The sequence below is a fragment of the Rhinopithecus roxellana genome, chromosome 3 (genome assembly GCF_007565055.1).
Source record: "Rhinopithecus roxellana isolate Shanxi Qingling chromosome 3, ASM756505v1, whole genome shotgun sequence".
Classification (NCBI taxonomy): domain Eukaryota; kingdom Metazoa; phylum Chordata; class Mammalia; order Primates; family Cercopithecidae; genus Rhinopithecus; species Rhinopithecus roxellana.
In genome coordinates, this window is record NC_044551.1 from 117,762,615 (window position 1) to 117,784,595 (window position 21,981).

At 34.5% G+C, this 21,981-nt stretch overlaps 1 protein-coding gene across 1 annotated transcript in view; it reads right to left on the reverse strand.

Moving 5' to 3' along the window:
* The window catches only part of ADAMTS19 (ADAM metallopeptidase with thrombospondin type 1 motif 19), a 291,742-nt gene continuing 269,761 nt past the window's right edge, over positions 1-21,981 (reverse strand). Inside the window, exons 22-23 of the mRNA XM_030927451.1 lie at positions 3,603-3,780; positions 1-1,605 (exon numbers count right to left, since the gene is read on the reverse strand). Coding sequence (XP_030783311.1) covers positions 1,454-1,605; positions 3,603-3,780 — 330 coding nt within the window. The 3' untranslated portion in view covers positions 1-1,453. The remainder of the gene's footprint in view (positions 1,606-3,602; positions 3,781-21,981) is intronic.

Here is a 21,981-nt window from a genome sequence, read left to right on the forward strand (position 1 = left end):
ACAAACGACTTCATTACTCACAGTAATAGTAGCCAGGGAATCAGCTTTTCCTGTACTGGCTCCTTGAACCCCATTTCCCATAGGGTGACATGAAGAGAGCCAGGCGACCTCAGCACATGCATTGGATTGTCTTATAGTAAAGAAACCCCAATTTTAGGGAACCTGAAACTTTTATAATGAGAAGCATGTTTGCCCTTTGCTCCCAAGAGAGATACTATCCTCCAAGGCAGTTCACTATACAAACATCCTCTAGAAGATACTCCAGAACAAAAGTAGACGGTACCTTTGTTGGTCAGACATGTGGATATGTGACAAGTCTATGAAGAATTATCTCTCAATGGGAAGTTTTACATATTTTATTGAAAAATCTAAGAAATCATGTGAATCATGTACAATATTTTCTCACAAGAAAAATTTTAAGCTGGCTTTTGAACGTTTCACATAACTGTAAAACTTTTTAATTTTTAAAAGGAAGAAAAACACAATGAAACTACCACAGTATTATATGCTTTCTGTTTTTCCTTGTTCCTAGGGAAAAGGCTGAGAAATATTAGTAAATTTTCTAATTATGAATCGTGAGGCTAAATACTATACTCTAATAAATCTGCTAAAAAGATACAGGGAAATGGGTGGATCAATGTTTTCTTTGTTAAAAATATTTTTAAAAAAGCTAAAATCTAGTGATAACATGTTAAAATAATACACATTTTTGTAAGATGTTACCATTTCTAACGATTTCTCTACACTATATCAACAGTGCAATTGTGATTCAGTGTAAATCATTACAGTGTTTCATTATTACAATACTTGTGTTCAAGTACATGTTCATGAACATGATCAAAGTCTCTATTTTGACTTTTCCTTTCCATATCAAAATAAGGTTATAATTACAGCAGAATTTTTCCTATGGATGTCTATAAATCTGAACCAAATTCATAATACATTCTCTAAAAACCTGTTCAACACCATGAGGTTCATTATGTTTACACATCTCCTGCAGATAACAGAAAATGGGCTAATTCTGCAGCAGGACACCAAAAAACAAGAATAGTTTCTCTTCATATATACCTAAACTATTATGCTAAGTCAGTATACATTCTGGATAATTCAATGTTATTGGTGGGGAGAGAGTAGCACCTTAGAGATAGCCCTAACAAAACAACAAAACATTGTTTTAAGTATAATGATCTATTTTTTCCTTTTTCTTTTCATTATATTACTGGATCCAACTAATTCATTCATATAAAATTATTTATGAAGCCATATAGTATAAATCAAAATGTTTGTGTAACCAAAACAAGCACCACATTGGATGTTTGGCAGGCAAAAAAAATAAATTAATTTGATTAAATTATATGTAATCTGATAATATTTGGTCTGAAAAACATGCTAGTGTGTGTGTTTATAAATAATGTAATTGCAAAGAGCTGTGATCCAGCCAGCCTGCTAGAGGTCAGCTCTTCTGCTGCAGCTTTTGGGCATAGAAGTCCCTGCATGTTTCACAGCAGCGCTGATACCACCGCATGTCCTGACATAGGTTCTTTTCACGGATCACTCGGCAGTACACTGGCCACTGATCTCCCAGGCACTTGAAAGTCAGAGCAGCTGTGAAATAGAACATAGTGAATTCAATCCATGCAGATATCATATATGTCAGTAAAAACAAACTTCAAGCATTTAAATGGGGGCAGATTTTGTACACTCTCTTTGATTCATTTATATTACCTTCTGGAATTTAAGCAACAAAGAGATATACACACACACAACTCCTATGATTAAAAAGTAAAGAATGAATAATATTTTTACTTATAAATGTTTTTAGGCTTATTAAAGATATAATTCCCAGGTTCAATGTGTTGTACTTTTAAGCTTTAGTTTCATAACTTTCATTTAAGCTTCTTTTGAATTTTAGTAGAGAAAATTAAAAAGAAAAATAAATGTGCTCAATATATCTACCTTTATGGGAATACAAATTAATAAATACTATTATTGAGGTTGAAATTACAAGGAAACAGCAAAGCAAAAATATGCTCACAGTTATTTCATATTCCTAGTTTCCCCAGATAACAGTCACATCTAAATGGATTATCTGGAGCTGTGATTTCAGGCTTCTATAAAAATCAATGCACATCATCACAAGTGACTGAGATTTATAGCAATAATTGAAGTGTTTGAAATGAGAACTTGGTATAGAATATTTGGTCATGTAGACTTGGCCTCCCTTTTTGTAAAACAATAGTGTGTTCTGGAATGCATAATGAAAGTTACTCCTGCTACAATTATTTCTTTTGCATATGGGAATGAATTGTATTCTAACATAATTATTCCATTTTTAAAGACCTTAGATTTTCCTAACTTAATTGTGCTTCTGTATTTTGGGGTACACCTTCAAGGAATAATAAATAGAGAAAATGCAATTTTAATAAAATTTTCTTTTAATCCATTATTTTCTGCCACGTAATATTTCAAGGACTTGTTGGAGAAAGGAAATATACTGTAAAGTAATTGTTGGAGAAAGGAATTATACTGCTATTGAATAAATGGATTTAGTACATCTGCGTTAGAATTGCTTAACTTTTTGTCTTGATCAGTGTTATTTACCTTGAACTGATTATTTCTTAGAAATGTTAGTTAATCATTTGGCCCCCAAAAGAGAATTTTTGTATTTCCATGAAGAAACCAAGTTTTCTCATTTGACTGAGTCTTATGCCTGGAAAAATACATATGACAATTTATCTTCTTACATTTTGGTAATATTATTTTGTATGGTTCAAATTGTTCCCCTGGAGATTATATGCACAGGTTAAAACCAAAGGTATTAAACATACATTAACCCACTGACAATCAGGCAGGAGTGCTGTTAAAAGCTACTAAGTCACAGATATAAATGCTAAATCATTCATTAGTATTTGTTATGCAAGTATAGGCTCTATCTACTTAAAATATATACTCTAATTCTCAATTATGGTTTAGATTAAATAACAGAAGTTGGGAAATATATGAAGGCATTTTGTAACATAAAACAATGTAAACATCAATATATTCAATACTACTAGAATTTACTTTTTATTTAGTATCATATTCTCAAAACTTAAAAAGAAAATAGAACTTCTTGTTTAATGGTGTAGATCCATGCACCCATTCTTCTTGAAAGACAGTTTTTAGTCTATGTCACTCCAAAGAATAATTTGTACCCAGATCACAAGGAAGGCTATAAATCATGGAGAAATCTAAGGCTTACACTACAATCTCATCTTTCTGCAGGTATTAACTTAATTGATAGTTCTGCCATGGGACTGATCCGAGTTTTAGTTACAAAAAGTTTTGGTTACAAAAAGACCTGGGGTGGTGTGGCATTATTATTTCCTGGATCTGGCTGATTGGACAACTTTGGGAATCAAAGCAGTTTATGTTTTCAGGACCTTTTTTTTTACCCACCTGACCATTTGGACGAAATCATATTTAAATGGATCCAATTTAGTCTAAACCAAAATAATCAGTATAGGTTACAACTATCAAGGTTTAAAGTAATATATAAAATACAAAAAGCCATAAGCATTTCTATGTTTCTCAAAAACATCTTTTTTGTTTTGTCTGCTTACCCAGTCTGGGTGATGTTATGGTATTTACATTAATTTTCTCATTGCAGGGTTGAAGGTGGCATGGCCTGTATGCTGCAGGTTTTTCTGAGGAAAAACATTCATTTCCATGTCTTCCTGTGATCTTATGCATGCATTGGATAACACGGGACTGCATTCCTTTGCCACAGGTAATTGAGCACTAAGAGAAATACAAGATTTGTTAAGGTTCTTTTTTATTTTTATTTTTTGCTGTTATTATTTTCTAGGTTGTGGCAACCTTCTCAAAATGTTTCTTAAAATTAAACATGAGCTGCAGCATCGACAGTCAAGGCAAAACATGGGTCAGAAACATTGATGCTCATAAATTGGGCACAATGCTGTTGAGAACCTCTGGCTGATCTAAGACAGAGTTTTGGGTAATGAAAAGGACATGAGAGTAAAGAAGGTTAAAGAAAAAGGTACAGTATGACTTGAAGAGAAAGAGAGTGAATGACACCAGTAATGCTTGAGCAGACAGCTTTCAAAGGTCTAATACATGGTTTGCAAACAAATAATTGATTCATGATTATTTAATTTAATCACCGACGTTCAGAAGTTAGCACATGTCTACTTTTAGAGCTGGATCCTTGTTACAGTCTTTAAATATACTCATCTGCCTTATTTTTTCTGGCCTTAAAATGTTTATAAATAATATCAAGATGTCTTAGCCACATACGTTATTAAAATAATTGCTTTTTCTTGGTAGATTAGGTGATGTTAGAATTATGCTAATAAAAATACTTGATAATCTGAATTTCTCAGGTAAAAGGTACTTTTTCTCTTTTTTATTTTTATCATGTAAACTTTTTTATTTTTATAGATTCTGGGGATGGATATATAGCAAAATGGTAAGGTTTGGGCTTCTAGTATACTCATCAGCCAGATAGTGAACATTGTACCCAATATGTAAATTTTCAACTCTCTCTACTTTTGGAGATCTCAGTGTCTATTATCTCTCTCTCTCTCTATGTCCATGTCGGCCCATTGTTTAGTTCCCACTTACAAGTGAGAACATGAAATATTTGATTTTCTGTTTCTGAGTTATTTCACTTAGGATAATGGCCTCCAGTTCCATTCACATTGCTGTAAAAGACATAATTTCATTCTTTTTTGGTTGCATATTATTACACACACACACACACACACACACCTGCTTTATCCAGTTATCTGTTGGTGGACACACTGATTGATTCCATAACTTTGCTAATATGAATAGTGCTGTGATAAACCTATGAATACACGTGTCTTTTTGATACAAGGACTTGTTTCCTTTGCATAGATACTCAATGGTGGGACTGCTGAATCAAATGTTAGTTCTATTTTTAGGTCTTTGAGAACCCTCCATACTGTTTTCTATAGTGGTTGTATTTATTTACATTTTCACCAATAATGTATAAGTATTCCCTTTTCTCTGCATCCTCACCAACATCTGTTCTTTTTTGTCTTTTTAATAGTAGCCATTCTGACTGGTATGAGATGGTATCTCATTTTGGTTTTAATTTGCATTTCTTGGATGATTAATGATATTGAGCATTTTTTTTTATATGTTTGTGGGCTGCCTGTGTGTCTCTTCTGAGGAATGTGTGTTCATATCCTTTGCCCACTTTTTAATGGGGCTACTTGTTTTTTGTTTGTTGAGTTGTTTCTTGCAGATTCTGAGTATTAGTCCTTGTCAGATGCATAGTTTGAAAATATTTTCTCCCATTCAGTTAGTTTTCTGTATACTCTGTTGATTATTTCTTTTGCTGTGCAGAAGCTCTTTAGTTTAATTAAGTCCCATTTGTGTCTTCGTTTTTGTTGCATTTGCTTTTAAGGTCTTACTCATAAACTCCTTGCTTATGCGAATGTCCAAAAGCATTTTCTTTGGTTTTCTTCTAGGATTTTAAGTTTCAGGTCTTATGTTCAAGTCTTTAATCCACCTTGAGTAAATTTTTGTATTTGGTGAGAGATAGGGGTCCAGTTTCATTGCTCTGCATATGGCTATCCAATTTTTCCAGCATCATTTATGAAATAGGGTTGTCCTTTCCTCATTGCATTTTTTTGTTGACTCTGTTGAAGATCAGTTGGTTATAGGTAAGTGGTTTTGTTTCTGAGTTCTTTTTTCTGTTCCCTAGATCTGTGTATCTATATTTGTGCCAGTACTATGCTATTTTGGTTACTATAGCCTTGTAGCATATAGTCAGGTACTGTGATGGCTCCGGCTTTGTTCTTTACTTAGGATTGCTTCAGCTATTCAGGCTATTTTAGGATTCTATATGAATTTCAGCATTTTTTTCCTAATTCTGTGAAAAATGACATTGATAATTTGATAGGATTTGTGCTGAATCTCTAGATTGCTTTGGGTAGTATGGTCATTTTGATGATATTGATTCTTATAATCCATGAGCATGGGATGTTCTTCCTTTTGTTTGTGTCATTTATTTATTTCATCAGTATTTTGCAGTTCTCCTTGCAGAGGTCTTTCACCTTCTTAGTTAAATGTATTCCTAAGTAATTCTTTTGTGTGTGTGGTTATTGTAAATGGGACCGTCTTCTTGATTTCATTTTCAGTTTGAATGTTATTGGCGTATAGACGTGCTTCTACATTGATTTTGTATCTTGAAACTTCACTGATGCCATTTATCAAGTCTGGGAGTCTTTTGAAGGAGTCTTTAGAGTTTGCTAGGTATACAATCTTATTATCAGCAAACACAGATAATTTGACTTCTCCTTTTAAAACTTGGATGTTTTATTTCTTTCTCTTGCCTGATTGCTCTGGCTAGGACTTCTAAGTACTATGTTGAGAGGTTGTGAGTGGGTAACCTTACATTGTTCCAGTTTTGGGGAAATGCATTCAACTTTTTCCCATTCAGTATGATGTTGGCTGTGGGTATGTCATATATGGCTTTTATTAATCAAGTGCACTTTTAACCTATTTCTTGCATTTCAACTAAATGTTATTTTCATTTGTAAAATATGTTGCAAAGAACATATTTGATGTGTAACAGTCTTTTACCAGGGAAATCTCTTGGTTTTATACATATATCACTAAATTTGTTTTCTGACACAAATAGTCTGATGCTAGTTTGTCTGAGAAAACACCATTATTTTATGGTATCAAAACTATATGTAAGAGGGGAAATGTGCTTCTGTTTCTGAAAATAATGATTTATTTAGTAGCCATATTATTTTCTGTGTAAAAATATGTAGCAATATTTTGCTTAAAGGGTTTATTAATACAATTATAATTATTTAAATAAATTATCTTGGTGTATTCTATTCTGATTACAAATTGATAAATATTTTGATTGTCATCTTTTAAATATACAGACATACAATTTTTAATACTTTTTTTCCTTTGTATTTTCCTAAGTTACTATTAGCATTGCATTCTCTTTGTTATCAGTTCTTCCTTTATGATCATCCTTGGGCTCATCTCTTTTCTTATTTTCCTTAGCAAAGGAAGCATTCTGCACAAATCCTCATTACCTCAAATCTAACATACTATTGTTTGATTTGTTTTTAGTCCTCAGCCTGCCAATGAATGCCACATATTAATTGAAAATGCATTCTTTCAAAATTTATTTACATATATATGCTCCTTGGACAAAAATCTTTGGTTATTGAGTTTACCATTGCCTAAAAGATAAAGCCCAGTATCTTGCTATATCCAGGCTGGCATGTATTTACCTCTTTAACTATATATTCAACTCCATCCTATTAAAAATAATTTGTTATTTTATAAACTAATTATTTCCATGCAATTTCTATTTCTACCTCTACAACTGTGCTCAGAGTAATACTCCTTTCCTAAATGCCATGCTGTTTTACAAAACTGTATCTCAGACTGGGTGTGGTGGCTCACACGTGTAATTCCAGCACTTTGGGAGGCCGAGGCGGGCAGTCACTTGAGGCCAGGAGTTCTAGACCAGCCTGTCCAATATGGAAAAACCCCATCTCTACTAAAAATACAAAAATTAGCTAGGTGTGGTGCTGCAGGCCTATAATTCTAGCTACTGGGGAGGATGAGACAGAATTGCTTGAATCTAAGAGGCGGAGGTTGCAGTGAGCCAAGATCATGCCACTGCATTCCAGCCCAGGTGAACGAGTGAGACTCTATCTCAAACACAACAAAACAAAACAAAAAACAAAACAAAACAACAAAGAAAACCCCAACACTATCTCAAATCCAGCTTCTCCATGAAAGCTTCCACATTATCCCAACTACCTATGCATATTTATGCAATATTTATAAATTAAACCATATATTCATATGTTGAGTCTACACTTCAGAATCATAGGAGAGATTTTTCTTTAAAGACAATGATGGATTTTAAGACATAGAATTTCTTAGTCAATAAATTCATGTGAGATCTGGGAATCTGCATTTATAGCGAAAGTATTTAGGTGATTATGCTGTGCAGTCTGAGTCTGGAAATTACTGGCTAAAAGCACATGTTCTGTATTTAGCACAGACACTTTATATTGCTTCTTATCTGTAAGTAGTACCATATAATTCATCCAGTTTGTCGCCTCAGCTGCATGGTAAATTATGCTAGAGTTGTTCGTATGTCATGTTCAATAATGAAGCCTATATTTCTGGTATGACAATAGTTCACTGCAGAATAATGGAATTTTATGTGCATGTCATTAACATGAATCTACAGATAACTTAGCTTTCTAAGTTTTACTCTGTATATATTTCCGCAAAATATTTTTTTATCTGATGAATTCTTAGCTTTCTGCAAATAGCAGATCAAAGAACAACAAACTATGATGTTATGTCCTTTAAACCTGACTCTTTCTCTTAAACTTCTACATGATCTGAATATTTCCAGTTCAGTGTGAGCTTTATTATAATTTCCATCTATTATAGGAGGACTCTTTGACATGGTCTTTCTCCTTTAAAAGCCTTAATCTCAATACCACTCTATACAATGGATATAACCATATAAATAAAGACATGCTTAGAAAAGTATTTTCAGGACAATGAAATAGAGTTTAACTAAAACTTTTAAGTGATTAATATTACATAGAACAAAATGTTGTTCTAGTATCTATTCCTAAAAGTTCTGTAAATCTTGAAAAAAATCACTATATTTGAGAAATCAAAAGAACAATAGAAGCCTTAGAAAGATGAAATCACTCTGATGTGATAAAGAAGGTTCTCAACATTTCAAAGAGGCCCATAATTAGTCACAGACTATTCCTGACACTTTTAGTCAATCTTATATAATCAACTCCAAAGGATATGAGCAAAGCAAAATAACACATCGTTTTTCAGTATTATTGAAAATGACATAAAATAACAGTAGACACATGATAACTCAGAATACATAATCTTAGCAGATAATGGCTGGACAGCACCTTTGATAAAAATTTGGGAACTAAAAAAAGGTGTTAGTTGCATTTTATAGGCAAATTATGTTTTGTAACTATTTGGGCATAACCTGGAAATAAAAATATTGTCCAAGAAATAATGAGAGTTCTGTAATTCATTAAACTAAAACAGTATAATTTTCTGTTTTTGAAACTAATAGCTAATAGATTTGCTTTATTATTAAAATAAATGATCTTTTAGCTTTAGAATCCAATTTTCATTAGAATATTTTAATAATACAATATCAAGTTCTTACTAGTATTTTCTTTATAAAATATAATTTGGTAAAACTTTTATTACAAATGTATGGAAAATGGACAGTTATTTGAAATAGAACAATTGAAATCCCAAGGTATCTTCTAAACTATTATTTTTATTATAGAAGACAATATTAAATAATCAAATATCTTCTCAAATAGTGTCACTGTGATTAAAAACACACCAACATTAAAGAAAAAGCCAAAATAATTCTGACTTCAAAATTAGGAGATCTGGCTGCTAATTATTTGCCTCTAGCAAATAATTTACCAAAACTTATTTTTCCTTTTTGTTAGACAAGGCATTGTAGTAGATGACAGTTGCAGTTTCAGGTCTAAATTACTATCAAAGTAAAATTCCAAAGATTTATTATTAAAAGTTACTATCATCTCAGTGGTGAAAATCTCTAAGTAGTGAAGCCACATAAGAGTGACGAGTTGATGGGTGCAGCACACCAACATGGCACAAGTATACATATGTAACAAACCTGCACGTTATGCACATGTACCCTAGAACTTAAAGTATGATAATAAAAAAAAAAGTAAAGACTCTAATCTCACTAACTAATTATCCACTTTGCCAGCTCACAGTTGTGGCAAGTCTTTTGCTTTCTGCAAATAGAAGTCCTGTCTAACATAGTCTTAAAATTACAGTCTGCTTGAATGTCTCAGAATACTACATCATTTATTTTTGTTTTCAAATATTTATTGACCACTCATTATGTTCATGGTCTTGTGTAAAAAATAAAAACACCAGAGATCATTCACTATGGATCTGGTATTTTATTCAATAACATTTATTAACAAAACACAATGACATAAAATCGATGGAGTTGGAAGTAGATTACTACCACTATGGAAGCTGGGTAATTTCATCTACTTTTAGCCAGTTATGTAATATTTAAACAATCAGTTACACTACAAAGCCACTTTGTTGCTTTGTGATCAAAGGAAACCAATAGTACTGTTATGGGAAAGGGCCCCCGATCCAGACCCCAAGAGAGGGGTTTCTGGACCTCTCACAAGACAGAATTCAGGGTGAGTCCTTAGAGTAAAGTGAAAGCAAGTTTATTAAGAAGATAAAGGAATACAAGAAGGGCTACTCCATAGGCAGAGCAGCAGCATGGGCTGCTCAACTTAGTATACTTATAGTTATTTCTTGATTATATGCTAAACAAAAGGTGGATTATTCATGAATTTTCTGGGACAGGGGTGAGCAATTCAAAGAACTGTGGGTTCTTCCCCTTTTTAGACCACATAGGGTAACTTTCTGATGTTGCCATGGCATTTGTAAACTGTCATGGTGCTGGTGGGAGTGTGTTTTAGCATGCTACTGCATTATAATTAGTGTATAATGAGCAGCGAGGAGGACCAGAAGTCACTTTAATCACCATCATGGTTTTGGTGGGTTTTGGCCGGCTTCTTTACTGCAACCTGTTTTATCAGCAAGGTCTTTGTGACCAGTGTCTTGTGCCCACCTCCCACCTCATCCCGTGACTTAGAATGCCTTAACCTCCTGGGAATGCAGTCCAGTAGGTCTCAGCCTTATTTTACCAGGTCCTATTCAAGAGCGAATCTCTCTGGTTCCAAAGTCTCTGACAGTACTACTTCTGAAAGTTTTTCCTCCATTCAATACGAACAGGAAGAAGCTAGCACTTATGTAGTATTTATTATATGCTAGGCACTGTGTTAAAGCTTATATTTACTTTAATTTAATATCTTCATTTATTTTAATGAAGGCCATGAATACTATTATCCCTTTTAAACAGACGAGAAAGTAGATGCTCACATAAATTCACAAATTGCCTATGGTTTTACAGACAAGAAGTGCTGGAATTAGAGTTTTAACTTAAAAAATACTGAATTCAGCATTTGAATGCTGAAGCACTATTTAATACTAGAAAATTGCTAATATTCCTTTTATGTTAAAATAGAAATATTTCCCTTTTCCACATAGTGCCATGTTAGACTATTATCCTCCTACTTTACTGTTAAATTAAAAATTAATGAATTTTGAAAGCTTTTTTGTTTAATTTTTAGTATAACTCAGGTTATGTGGTATGAGGTAAACTTTTGCTCTAAGGACAATTCACATGCATGATTCATCTTTAGATAGGGTGATCATATAATTTATTATCCATATCAGGACATTTGTGAAATAAGTTGCTGATAATAACTTTTCCCAGACTCTAGGCATACTGAAACAGTCCTGAATAAACTAAAACATCTAGTCACCTTATCTGCAGACAACCTACTGACAGATCATATATTAGACAATAAACAGAAATGAACAGACATATGAAATACCTATTATATTCCATGCCTCTAATATGCTTTTACATAGAATATCTCGGTTATCTTTCTCATAACCCTAACAACATTGCTAATAGAAAGTGTGAAGCATGTATTTCAATTAGTCATTCAACAAATATTTACTGAGCCAATGTGCCACCTCTGGAGACTGGGATGTAATAGTAAGCAAAACAGACAGGAACAGGGGCCCCCAGGAGCTTACATCTTAATGGGGGAGAGGGTAAGAGCAAAAAAAAAAAAAAAAAAAAAAGGAGGAAAGTACACTAAAATTTACATGTTAACAGGTACTATGGAAAAGATTAAAGCTGAGAGAGAGGATGAGAAACGTTTGGGATAAGGGGTTTTGTAATTCAAATGGGAAAATCAGGGTAGGACTCAAGGAGATGATAGAAAGACATGCCCCATAAGGAGAGACAAACCTCAAATGCAAGTCTTTTGATTCCAGATATAATGTTATTTCTACTATCTGCACTATATAGTTTTATTCATACATTTGTGTGCTATGATATTCTAAAATATTTAATAACAAGGGCAAATGAGTAGAGTGGACCTTTAGGTAGGTGTTTCTTCAGATTCCATGGCATGCTCTCTCTCCCCTTCCTTCCCTTCTCCCTTCTTTCAGTCCTTCTTTCTAATCAATGCTACATCTTGCTCTTCACATGTGTATCAAGTAATTTAATGTATATTTGAAACAAGACACACTATAGAGTTCCACTAAAAACCAAAATGCTAAAATGTCAACATCAATTTGCCAGCAAATCGGAAAGAAATACAGAGTTTAACAGATAACTTGCTATTGAAATTTCTTTTACAAGGAAAATTTTCTGACTAGAGTATTTTAAAAAGAGAGTCTTGTATTGTCTGATGGATATTCTGTTCCCCAAACAGTTTAATATTGACCCAAAAGACCTTTGAAACAAAGCACCTCATGAATCAACTCCACATACAAGATTTAATTCTGAATAGGAAACACAATCATGATGTCCCAGGTTTACTAGAGTAAAATGAAAGCAATCATCTTTAGAGCAAACTTAAACAGCTTAGAAAATAGGTCACAAGGATTTAGGATTTAAGCAAATTTTTGACATAGACAAACAACAAGGCACAAGGAAAACTGATGTTGATAATCCCTTTTCCCCACCAAAAAATAAGCCCTAAAGTCTCTGAAAGCAAAATTTGTTCTATTGCCTTAGTGATACTCATCAATTAAATCTACCTAAGGAAAGTACAATCTTCTCTGTACTTGGGTACGCATGAGATAATTTCACTATGTAAACCAAAAATAAAATTCCAAGTCCCCCAACTAACTGAATGGACCCCTCCTGTCAGCCAAGAGCATTCTAGAAGTAAACCTGAAACACAAATTCAGGCCATGAATGGGTGATAGTGTTATACTAGATAGGCAGACATGAGCAAGGCAGAAGAGGGACTCTCCCTCCCCCACAACCAGGAATGTCAGGCGACCATCAGGTGATGGTCAGTAGGTTGTTAACTGTCTCTCTAAAATAATAATTAGTTGCAGCCAGCACTTGGGGAAGGCAGTTTCCCTACAGATGGAAAAAAAAAAAAAAACGGAAACTGGTGATCAGCAGCTTTCCAATAAGAGCTCAGGAACTGGGCAAGTGGGCTCAAGCATGAGCATTAAGAGGAAAAATGGTGGAGTTTAACTGGTATATGACCTCCTAGGAATATTAGACTACTAAGGGAAGAGCACCTTAAGTGAGCATGCATGCAACTCCAGTAAACACACTGCGCATGCTCCACTACCAAGTGCGAGCCAGCCATTGTGCATGTGGACAGCTCACACCAAAAGAAGAATTGGGGAGAAGGAATGGAAGACCCCGGAAGCATGCCAACATATAACACCTCAAGCCAAAAGATCAAGCCGCATACTTGCCCTTCAGGTTACCTGCTTGGCCCTCTTCCAAGTTTACTTTTCATCCTTTCATTCCTGCTCTAAAGCTTTTTAATACATTTTTCATACACTAGCTAGAAAGAAATTATTTAGGCAGTTTGTGAGAGTCAGAGAGTCCTTGGTAAGGGTTTTCTTTAATGAAAAGCAGCCCCCAAATCATTTCTTTTCTAAGAAAGAACAGCCTGTAAAATTGAGCTGCAGACATAGAAGCTAGAAGCTTGCATGGGTGAATGCCGGCAACTGTGCCAATAGGAAAAGGCTACCTGGGGGTCAGGTATGTTCGACATGGAGGGTCCTTCTCCCTTTTTCTTTGTCAGCCAGGTGTAGAATAAAGGAACAGTCAACATGATACCAGATAAGAGGAGAACCCATCTGCGTAGTAAAAGATTAGGGTGGGGTGGCCAGCTTCTTCCTGTGCTATGCAAACGAATGGCACACCTGGTCCGCCCAATCTCTAATGCCCTATGTAAATCAGACACAGCCTCCTCAACCTCATCTATAAAACCTCATCTATAAAACCTCATGCATTCCACCACAGAATCAGAAGACCCACTCAGGAGTCCCTCTCTCTCTACGAGAGTCATTCTGTTTTCTCGTTCTTTTGCCTATTAAACATCTGCGCTTAAGCTCATTTATTGTGTGTCCGCCCCGGCATAACACAACAAACCTTGGGTATTTACCCCAGATAATGACGCTGCTTCACTTTCACTCCTGCTGTAAAACTTGCCTTGGTCTCTCCTTCTGCCTTATGACCCTCAAATTCTTTCTTCTGAAGAGACAAGAACTGAGGGTGCTGTAGACCCGAATGGATTTGCTGCTGGTAACAGTAGAACATACTCCATCATACCCTCCTCCCTTTGGAATTCAGGCATAGTTGACCAGCACGGACGTTAAAAAAGAGACCTTAAGATTGACAAAGCAAACTCTTTGTGGCAATAAGAATATGACAGACAGCAGGCCCGAAACAAATTAATTTACTCCAAAACTTATTTTCTTGACATATTTTGAAATGGCCATGCAAAGCTTCTCTTGTGGGAAAAATCTACATTCTGTAAAGAATCCCCTTCTCTTTCCAGGTCTTTTTCTTGATCCAGAAGAGAATTAACTAAGAATCTGGCACCTTTTTGAGTCTGATAAGAAACATTTACTATCTATTCTCTCTGAAGCCTCCTAAGTAGAAGCTTCACCTGCATAAGAACCTTGGTCTCCACAACCTCTTATCTTAACCCAGACACACTCCCTTCTATTGATTCCAGGTCTTTAAATAAATTCTTTCAATCCATTGCCAATCAGAACATCTTTGAATCCACCTATGACCTGGTAGCTCCCTCTTCAAGTTGTCCCGCCTTTCTGTATCAAACCAATGTACATCTTACATGTATTGATTGCTGTCTTATGTTTCCCAAAAATGTATAAAACTAAGCTGTAGCCTGACTACCTTGGGTACATGTTCTCAGAATTTCCCTGGGCTGTGTCATGGGCTGTGGTCACTCATATTTGGCTCAGCATAAATCTCTTTAAATATTTTACACAGTTTGACTCTTTTCATTGACAACCCCATATTTCTTTTATAATGAAATAAATCTATTATTGCCCTGGACATTAGTGACAATGTCTAAGATTGTATTAAGTTGTATCTATACTGTGGCTCACATGTCAAACACTAAACACGATAAAATAATTCTCAATAATTTGAACACTTTGGACTCTCAAAATGATCAGAGAAATAGTTTAGTAAATGAGAAGTTCAAATAGAAATGTTAGCAAATCAATTTGGTAACAAGAAAAAGACTTAATCTTCTTTCAAAATGAAATATACCTTCTTAAACCCTATAGTCGTTTTCAGTCTCTAAAGCTTAATTTCCTGCCATTTCCTACTTTATTACCTGCCATTCTTATGCCAGGTAATAAGAGCTGAATGACTTTATTTTATCTAAAAATAATTTAATCAAAATAAACCAGCTGAAAGGGAAATCCTTGGGGGATGTATAAGCAATGTCCAAATTTACAGAAGCGTAGAGTAGAAGTTTACTTAACTCAGATGTTTATATTTTTTCTATAAGTGACCATGGATGATGTAGTAACAGATACAGACATGAACTCTTACAAAATTATATCTACTAAGTTGATAGCACCGAGCAGACAGGGTTTGGCATTACTGAAAAAGATAGGCTCAGATGTCAAAATGATTTGACAAACTTATGGACTGGCCTAAACACAGACAAATGAGAGAAAATGAAAACGTGTAGGAAATAAAAACACACTCAAAAAAAAAAAAATCTTAACAAATTCTCTAACTGTGACATTATTGTAGAAACAAAGGGATGAAATGAACTCTGAATAGTTGTGAAGTCCATTTCTTGGACAGACCAAGGTGTGAAATCCTTTCTTCTCTCATAAAAGATGAATGAGACATGAGACACTGCTGACAAGTTAAATAACATGAGAAAACTGAACATGGAAATTTCACTCCTGAAATTGTATAACTTATGGCATTAATGGAAAGTGTTGCTGAGATCTTCGCTTAATCCCTAGAAGAAAATCTAGGCAATACCATTCAGGACATAGGCACGGGCAAAGATTTTATGATGAAATCACCAAAAGCAATTGCAACAAAAGCTAAATTTGACAAATGGGATCTAATTAAACTAAAGAGTTTCTGCACAGCAAAAGAAACTATCATCAGAGTGAAAAGGCCACCTATAGAATGGGAGAAAATTTTTGCAATCTACCTATCTAACAAAGGTCTAATATACAGAATTTACAAGGAACTTAAACACATTTAGAAGATGAAAACACAACCCTTTCAAAAAGTGAGCAAAGGACAGGAACAGACACTTCTCAAAAGAAGACATTAATGCAGCTAACAAACATGAAAAAAAGCTCAATATCACTGATTATTAGAGAAATGCAAATCAAAACCACAGTGAGATACCATCCCACACCAGTCAGAATAGTGATCATTAAAAAGTCAAAAAACAACAGATACTGGTGAGACTGTGGAGAAATATGATACTTTTATATTGCTGGTGGGAATGTAAATTAGTTTAACAATTGTGGAAGAGAGTGTGGTGATTCCTCAAGGATTTAGAACCAGATATACCATTTGATCCAGCAATTCCATTACTGGGTATATACCCAAAGGAATATATATCATTCTGTTATAAAGATACATGCACACATATGTTTATAGCGGCACTATTCACAATAGCAAAGACATGGAACCAACTCAAATGTGCATCAGTGATAGACTGGATAAAGAAAATGTTGTACATATACAACATGGAATACTATGCAGCCATAAAAAGAGATGAGATCATGTCATTTGCAGGGACATGGATAAAGCTGGAAGGCATCATCCTCAGCAAACACAGGGAAAGAAAACCAAACACTGCATGTTCTGACTCATAAGTGGGAGCGGAACAATGAGAATACATGGACACAGGGAGGGAAACAATACACACTGGGACCTGTTGGGGGTGGAGGAGGGGAGGGAGAGCATCAGGACAAATAGCTAATGCATGCAGGGCTTAATATCTAGGTGACAGGTTGAAAAGGACAGCAAACCACCATGGCACACGTTTACCTATGTAACAAACCTGCATGTTCTGCACATGTATCCTGGAACTTAAAGTAAAATTAAAAAAAAAAAAAAAAAAGACTTTGGTTTAACACTGAAAAATAGGTGAATACCTTATAGAAGATGCTCAAAGAAATGTCCATTGACCTTGAGATATTTACAGATGTCATAGCTCCAGTATGTTCAAGATCAGTGAATGTGTACTGTTGAATACGTGTGGCCTGATGAAATTAAAGTTTTTCAAGTGTAATCTGATACATTTTAGGAACTGAGGTTAATTAGATCTAAAATAGCACAATGGTATAAAGAAGTTTTTGATGGGTCAAATGCTACACAGAAGATATGAAAGTACTCTGTTGCTAAATTTTCATTATTTTATATAGAAATGTTCCTTTTATGATATAGTTTAATATGTTTATCAAGATCATCTTCACGTATTCTTTCCCATAGTTTATATGAACACCATTATGCTTAGTAGGTATCCACTCAATTCCGGTGAATGACAGCAAATATGCTCTGAAATATACTGAAATAAGAAAAACGTGTTTAATTCAAAGGGGCTACACAAGCTCCAATAAATAGCCATCCACAAATTTATAAAGTGCCCAAATGAGACAAAAGAATAGTCAAACATGATGTCAGTGAGTTATTCAAGACTTGCACATAGTACAACTTGAATCTACTTTTGTAAAGTATAAAATTATCTTTCTGTCATTGAAAATTCATGAATCATATGTAGAAATTTATGTGATGGCTCATGGTATAACCTAGCCATTATCATGTCTCTGCCAAATTCACCAAAGAATATTGTTGTCTGCTGTGCCAAGAAGCAGCATAGGCACTTCTGAACAACTTAATTTCACTAAACATGTTATAAATGGGCTATTCATAAAAGCCTCTGAACTACTCTCCTGTTGAGAGAGCAGACACTCATTCTTTCCATTGATCTCTGACTCTTGTATGGCTTCTGCACTGCATGGGCTCTGACATCCACTGGACTGTCCCACATGCCAATTTTTGATGTCTTACACTGTTGCTATCTGGCAAGCAGCCAACAATTATGCTGTTTTTCTGTATTTAACTTGCATAAACAACTATACTAGAATCGTGACACTGAGTCTTGTAATTCTTTCTTTGTAAAAATAAAGATTTATTAGTGCTTCTCAAAGTGAATGTGAAAGGAAGAAGTATAAGAATATACTGTCCTAGGCCGGGCGCAGTGGCTCATACCTGTAATCCCAGCACTTTGGAAGGCCGAGGTGGGTGCATCACCTGAGGTCAGGAGTTTGAGACCAGCCTGGCCAACATGGTGATACCCTGTCTCTACTAAAATAGAAAAATTAGCCGGGCTTGGTGGTGAACATCTTTAATCCTAGCTACTCAGGAGGCTGAGGCACAAGAATCGCTTGAACCCTGGAGGCGGAGGTTGCAGTAAGCCAAGATCATGCCACTGCACTCCAGCCTGGGTGACAGAGCGAGACTTTGTCTCAAAACAAACAAACAAACAAAAAAAATATATATATATAATACATACACACCCACATATATGTTTATATATGTGGGTGTGTATATATATGTGGGTGTGTGTATATATGTGTGTGTGTATATATATACTGTTCTAAAATTAAAGTATATGATAGAAGCTCTTACTGATTGGCACAAAAACTCAAAAGAAAAAAAGATAAATATTTAATTTTAGTTATTTATTTCTAAGATGAAGTCTCCCTCTGTTGCCCAGGCTGTAGTACACTGGCACAATCTGGGCTCACAGCAATCTCTGCCTCCCAGGTTCAAGCGATTCTCCTGCCTCAGCCTTCCAAGTACCTGGGATTTCAGGTGCTGCCACCATACCCAGCTAATTTTTGTATTTTTCGTAGAGATGGGGTTTTGCCATATTGGCCAGGCTGGTCTCGAACTCCTGACCTCAAGTGATCTGCCCACCTCAGCCTCCCAAAGTCCAGGGATTACAGACGTGGGTCACTGTGCTCAGCCAATAAATATTTTAGTGTTAGAATGAAATATTCTTCAACTGGCAGTTTGATATTTTACTTTAATCATATCATTTTGAAAACATGCATTGAGATAATTACTAACTCTACTTATTTGACTAACAACTGCTGTTATAGAAAATGTTCCATATTTGTCCATTAAGTTATAATTTGAAGTAATATATGATTTTGAACATGGGGTTAAAGAAAAGACTTCCACATCTAGTCTTATACATTGAGAATTGATGGTAAAATGCCAAAGTTTAAAATTATTAACTAAATGTTAGTTTCTACCTTTCATGTCAGGACTTCAGAAAAGTCATATAAGTACTGTTTCAGTACTAGCTAGTCATTTGTCACTCTGAATATTTAGATTACTTAGGTTTGGGGACTATATGGGAGATTACAGTATAAATAAATGTGTAGATTTAGGTTATATAATCTACTAGTTTGTCAGTGAGTTCATGGAACTATTAATCTGTGCATGTTAAACACATCCTAAAGGAACTGTAAGATTCTTCAAGCTGTAAATCCTATAAAATGTCATGTTAAATACTTTACCAAAGAGGCAGAAAACACAACAGTAAAAATATCACTCTAAGGTGTTTAAATTTTTGTTAGATTAAAAAACCCAACAGCAGTCTGTTTTTTAATTCTTAAATTAAAAAAAAAAAAAACACTTCAGTGCGTTTAGGGGTTAAAAATCATAATTCTCACACTTGGCCAGCACAGAGATTACCCAAGATTCCTTACTTCTAGACTATGCCAAAGATATATATTTTGGAGAGAATGTGTATTCTCCAGGCCAACAGCTAAGGAAGGCTCTGTAATGCTTTGCTCATTTCCAGCTGGCCTCTGTAAGAAATAGGAATTCCTAAATTAAGGGAAAATTGTCACTGGCAGAGCACAAATGTTTTTTTCCTCAACCAATATAATAGACAATCTTACAGAACCTGATCTAATCTGTAATGATAAGTGCCAATCTGTAACAACGTTAACAGCATAGACTTGGGTGATTTGTCTTTGGGAATAATGGATTATTCCAAAGTGGTTTAACAAGAGTGAAGTAGCATTCACAGTGGAGAGAGAACCTCATAAGGAAACCAAACGATGACTTCTACTGGAAATTATTAGCGCTGCATTCCTATTCATTTATGTATATGTTTGGCAGTTCCATCTTTCAACTTTTTAATAAAGTGAGTGTGAAACAAGCATACTAAAGAACAAAAGTTAGGTTTGTTTTTCAAGATTTGCTATTCATTTTGGTCTGTGTTTCAGTGTCTTTTTAAAGCAATTTGTCTGCCTTATTTAACACATGGATATTTGGAATTGAATCCATTCCTAGAGGTCAGGCATTTGAGGGTTTTTTTTTGTGTGTGTGTGTATGTGTTTAATTAATTCATTAATATTTGGATCTAACATTCAAACTCTTCTTGCCTCTTTAATGAAAATGTTTAAATATATTTATAGCAAATCAAGGAAATGTGTGTGACAAAATCAAACAGATTGCTTATGAATGATTTAGAGAGAACTGAATATGTTGTGAAAGGACTGTCAAAATAACCAAAATGTGTTTTATATCAAAGTGTACACTGATCACCACAACAATGGAAGAAAAAAATGATGTTTGCATTAAGAAGTAATTAACAGACACAAAGTTTTGGACATACTCGCAATTCTGTGAGAACTCAGATCAGAAATCAGTTTGCTAAAGTGAAAAAAGTGTATCAAGACATTTCTATTTTATTACTGTCATTCCAGTGAAACATCTTCCCACCAGAGAGAACTTTTTGGAATGACAATCATTAAATTTCCTTTTCAAATAAAATACTTTCCATGTCTAGTCCAACAGTTGTGTGTCAAAAGTGGATCAGATCCCTCTGTGGCCAAGTGAGAGAGAAGTGTGTGTTTTTTGTTCTGATTTTTTACATAAGTAAAGTCTTGATTTAAATAGCACAGATAGCATTAGATAGCTATATTTAACTTATTCCAACTTAGAATAAACTATGTATTTGCCAATTGGCAGAGAAAATTCTGAAGTGAGCTTTGCTTCTATCCCCCACTTCTTTTGTAAGGTAGATAACGGCTATCCAACCTAATGGGGGGTATTCCAGCCAAATGGATTCAAGAGGACACAAAAGTAGCCTGTCTGTTTCCTTGAAACTCAACTTTAAAAACTTTTTTTGGTCTCAAGTATTCTGATATTAAAGTAAGGGTAAATTTACTTAAAAACATATTTTCAAGTAGTTTGAGTTATGATATAGGAAAAGGTGAAGAGAGTTGTATGACTACTAAAATTATGTTGATTAGTTTAACTTTCATGGAAAATATCAGTGAATAAATCTTTTGTCGTAAAATATATGAAATCTTAGTTGTTATCAAATTAGTCAGAAAAATCAACCCATAAATATATACACTTACTGTGTACCCCCCCGAAGTTTTTAAATAATTTAAAATTTTAAAAAATACAATGCTTAAATGTATAATACTTAAAAAATTTTTTTATTTTTGCTTACACATATAGTGCAATGGTCTGGTTGCTGAGATATTTTTGAGAAGGCTAAAGGAGTTAATATTTTCTTAATGAAATGGCAATAATGTAAGACAATAATTGTGAAAAACTAATGTAATCAGTAAGTACCAAGGAGTTCTTAGGCTGTCACTTATTGACGAAGCCCTTTGAGAAACTAGGTACTTCAGCTGGTCTTTGAGGATTTGGATTGTTGGAAGAAACACATTGTAGGCAAAGAGAACAGTATAAACAAAGACACAGAGATTGTAGAAGTAAAAACTGCTCAGGCCTGAGCTTAGTGGGAACACCTGAGTTAATGAAAATGATGAGAAAATTCTGGAGACGTAGGTTAGGTTACAATACAGAAAGCTTTGAGCCACAGTATCTGGTAGTTGACGCAATCAATGGTGAATCTCTGGAAGTACTTAAGAGTATAG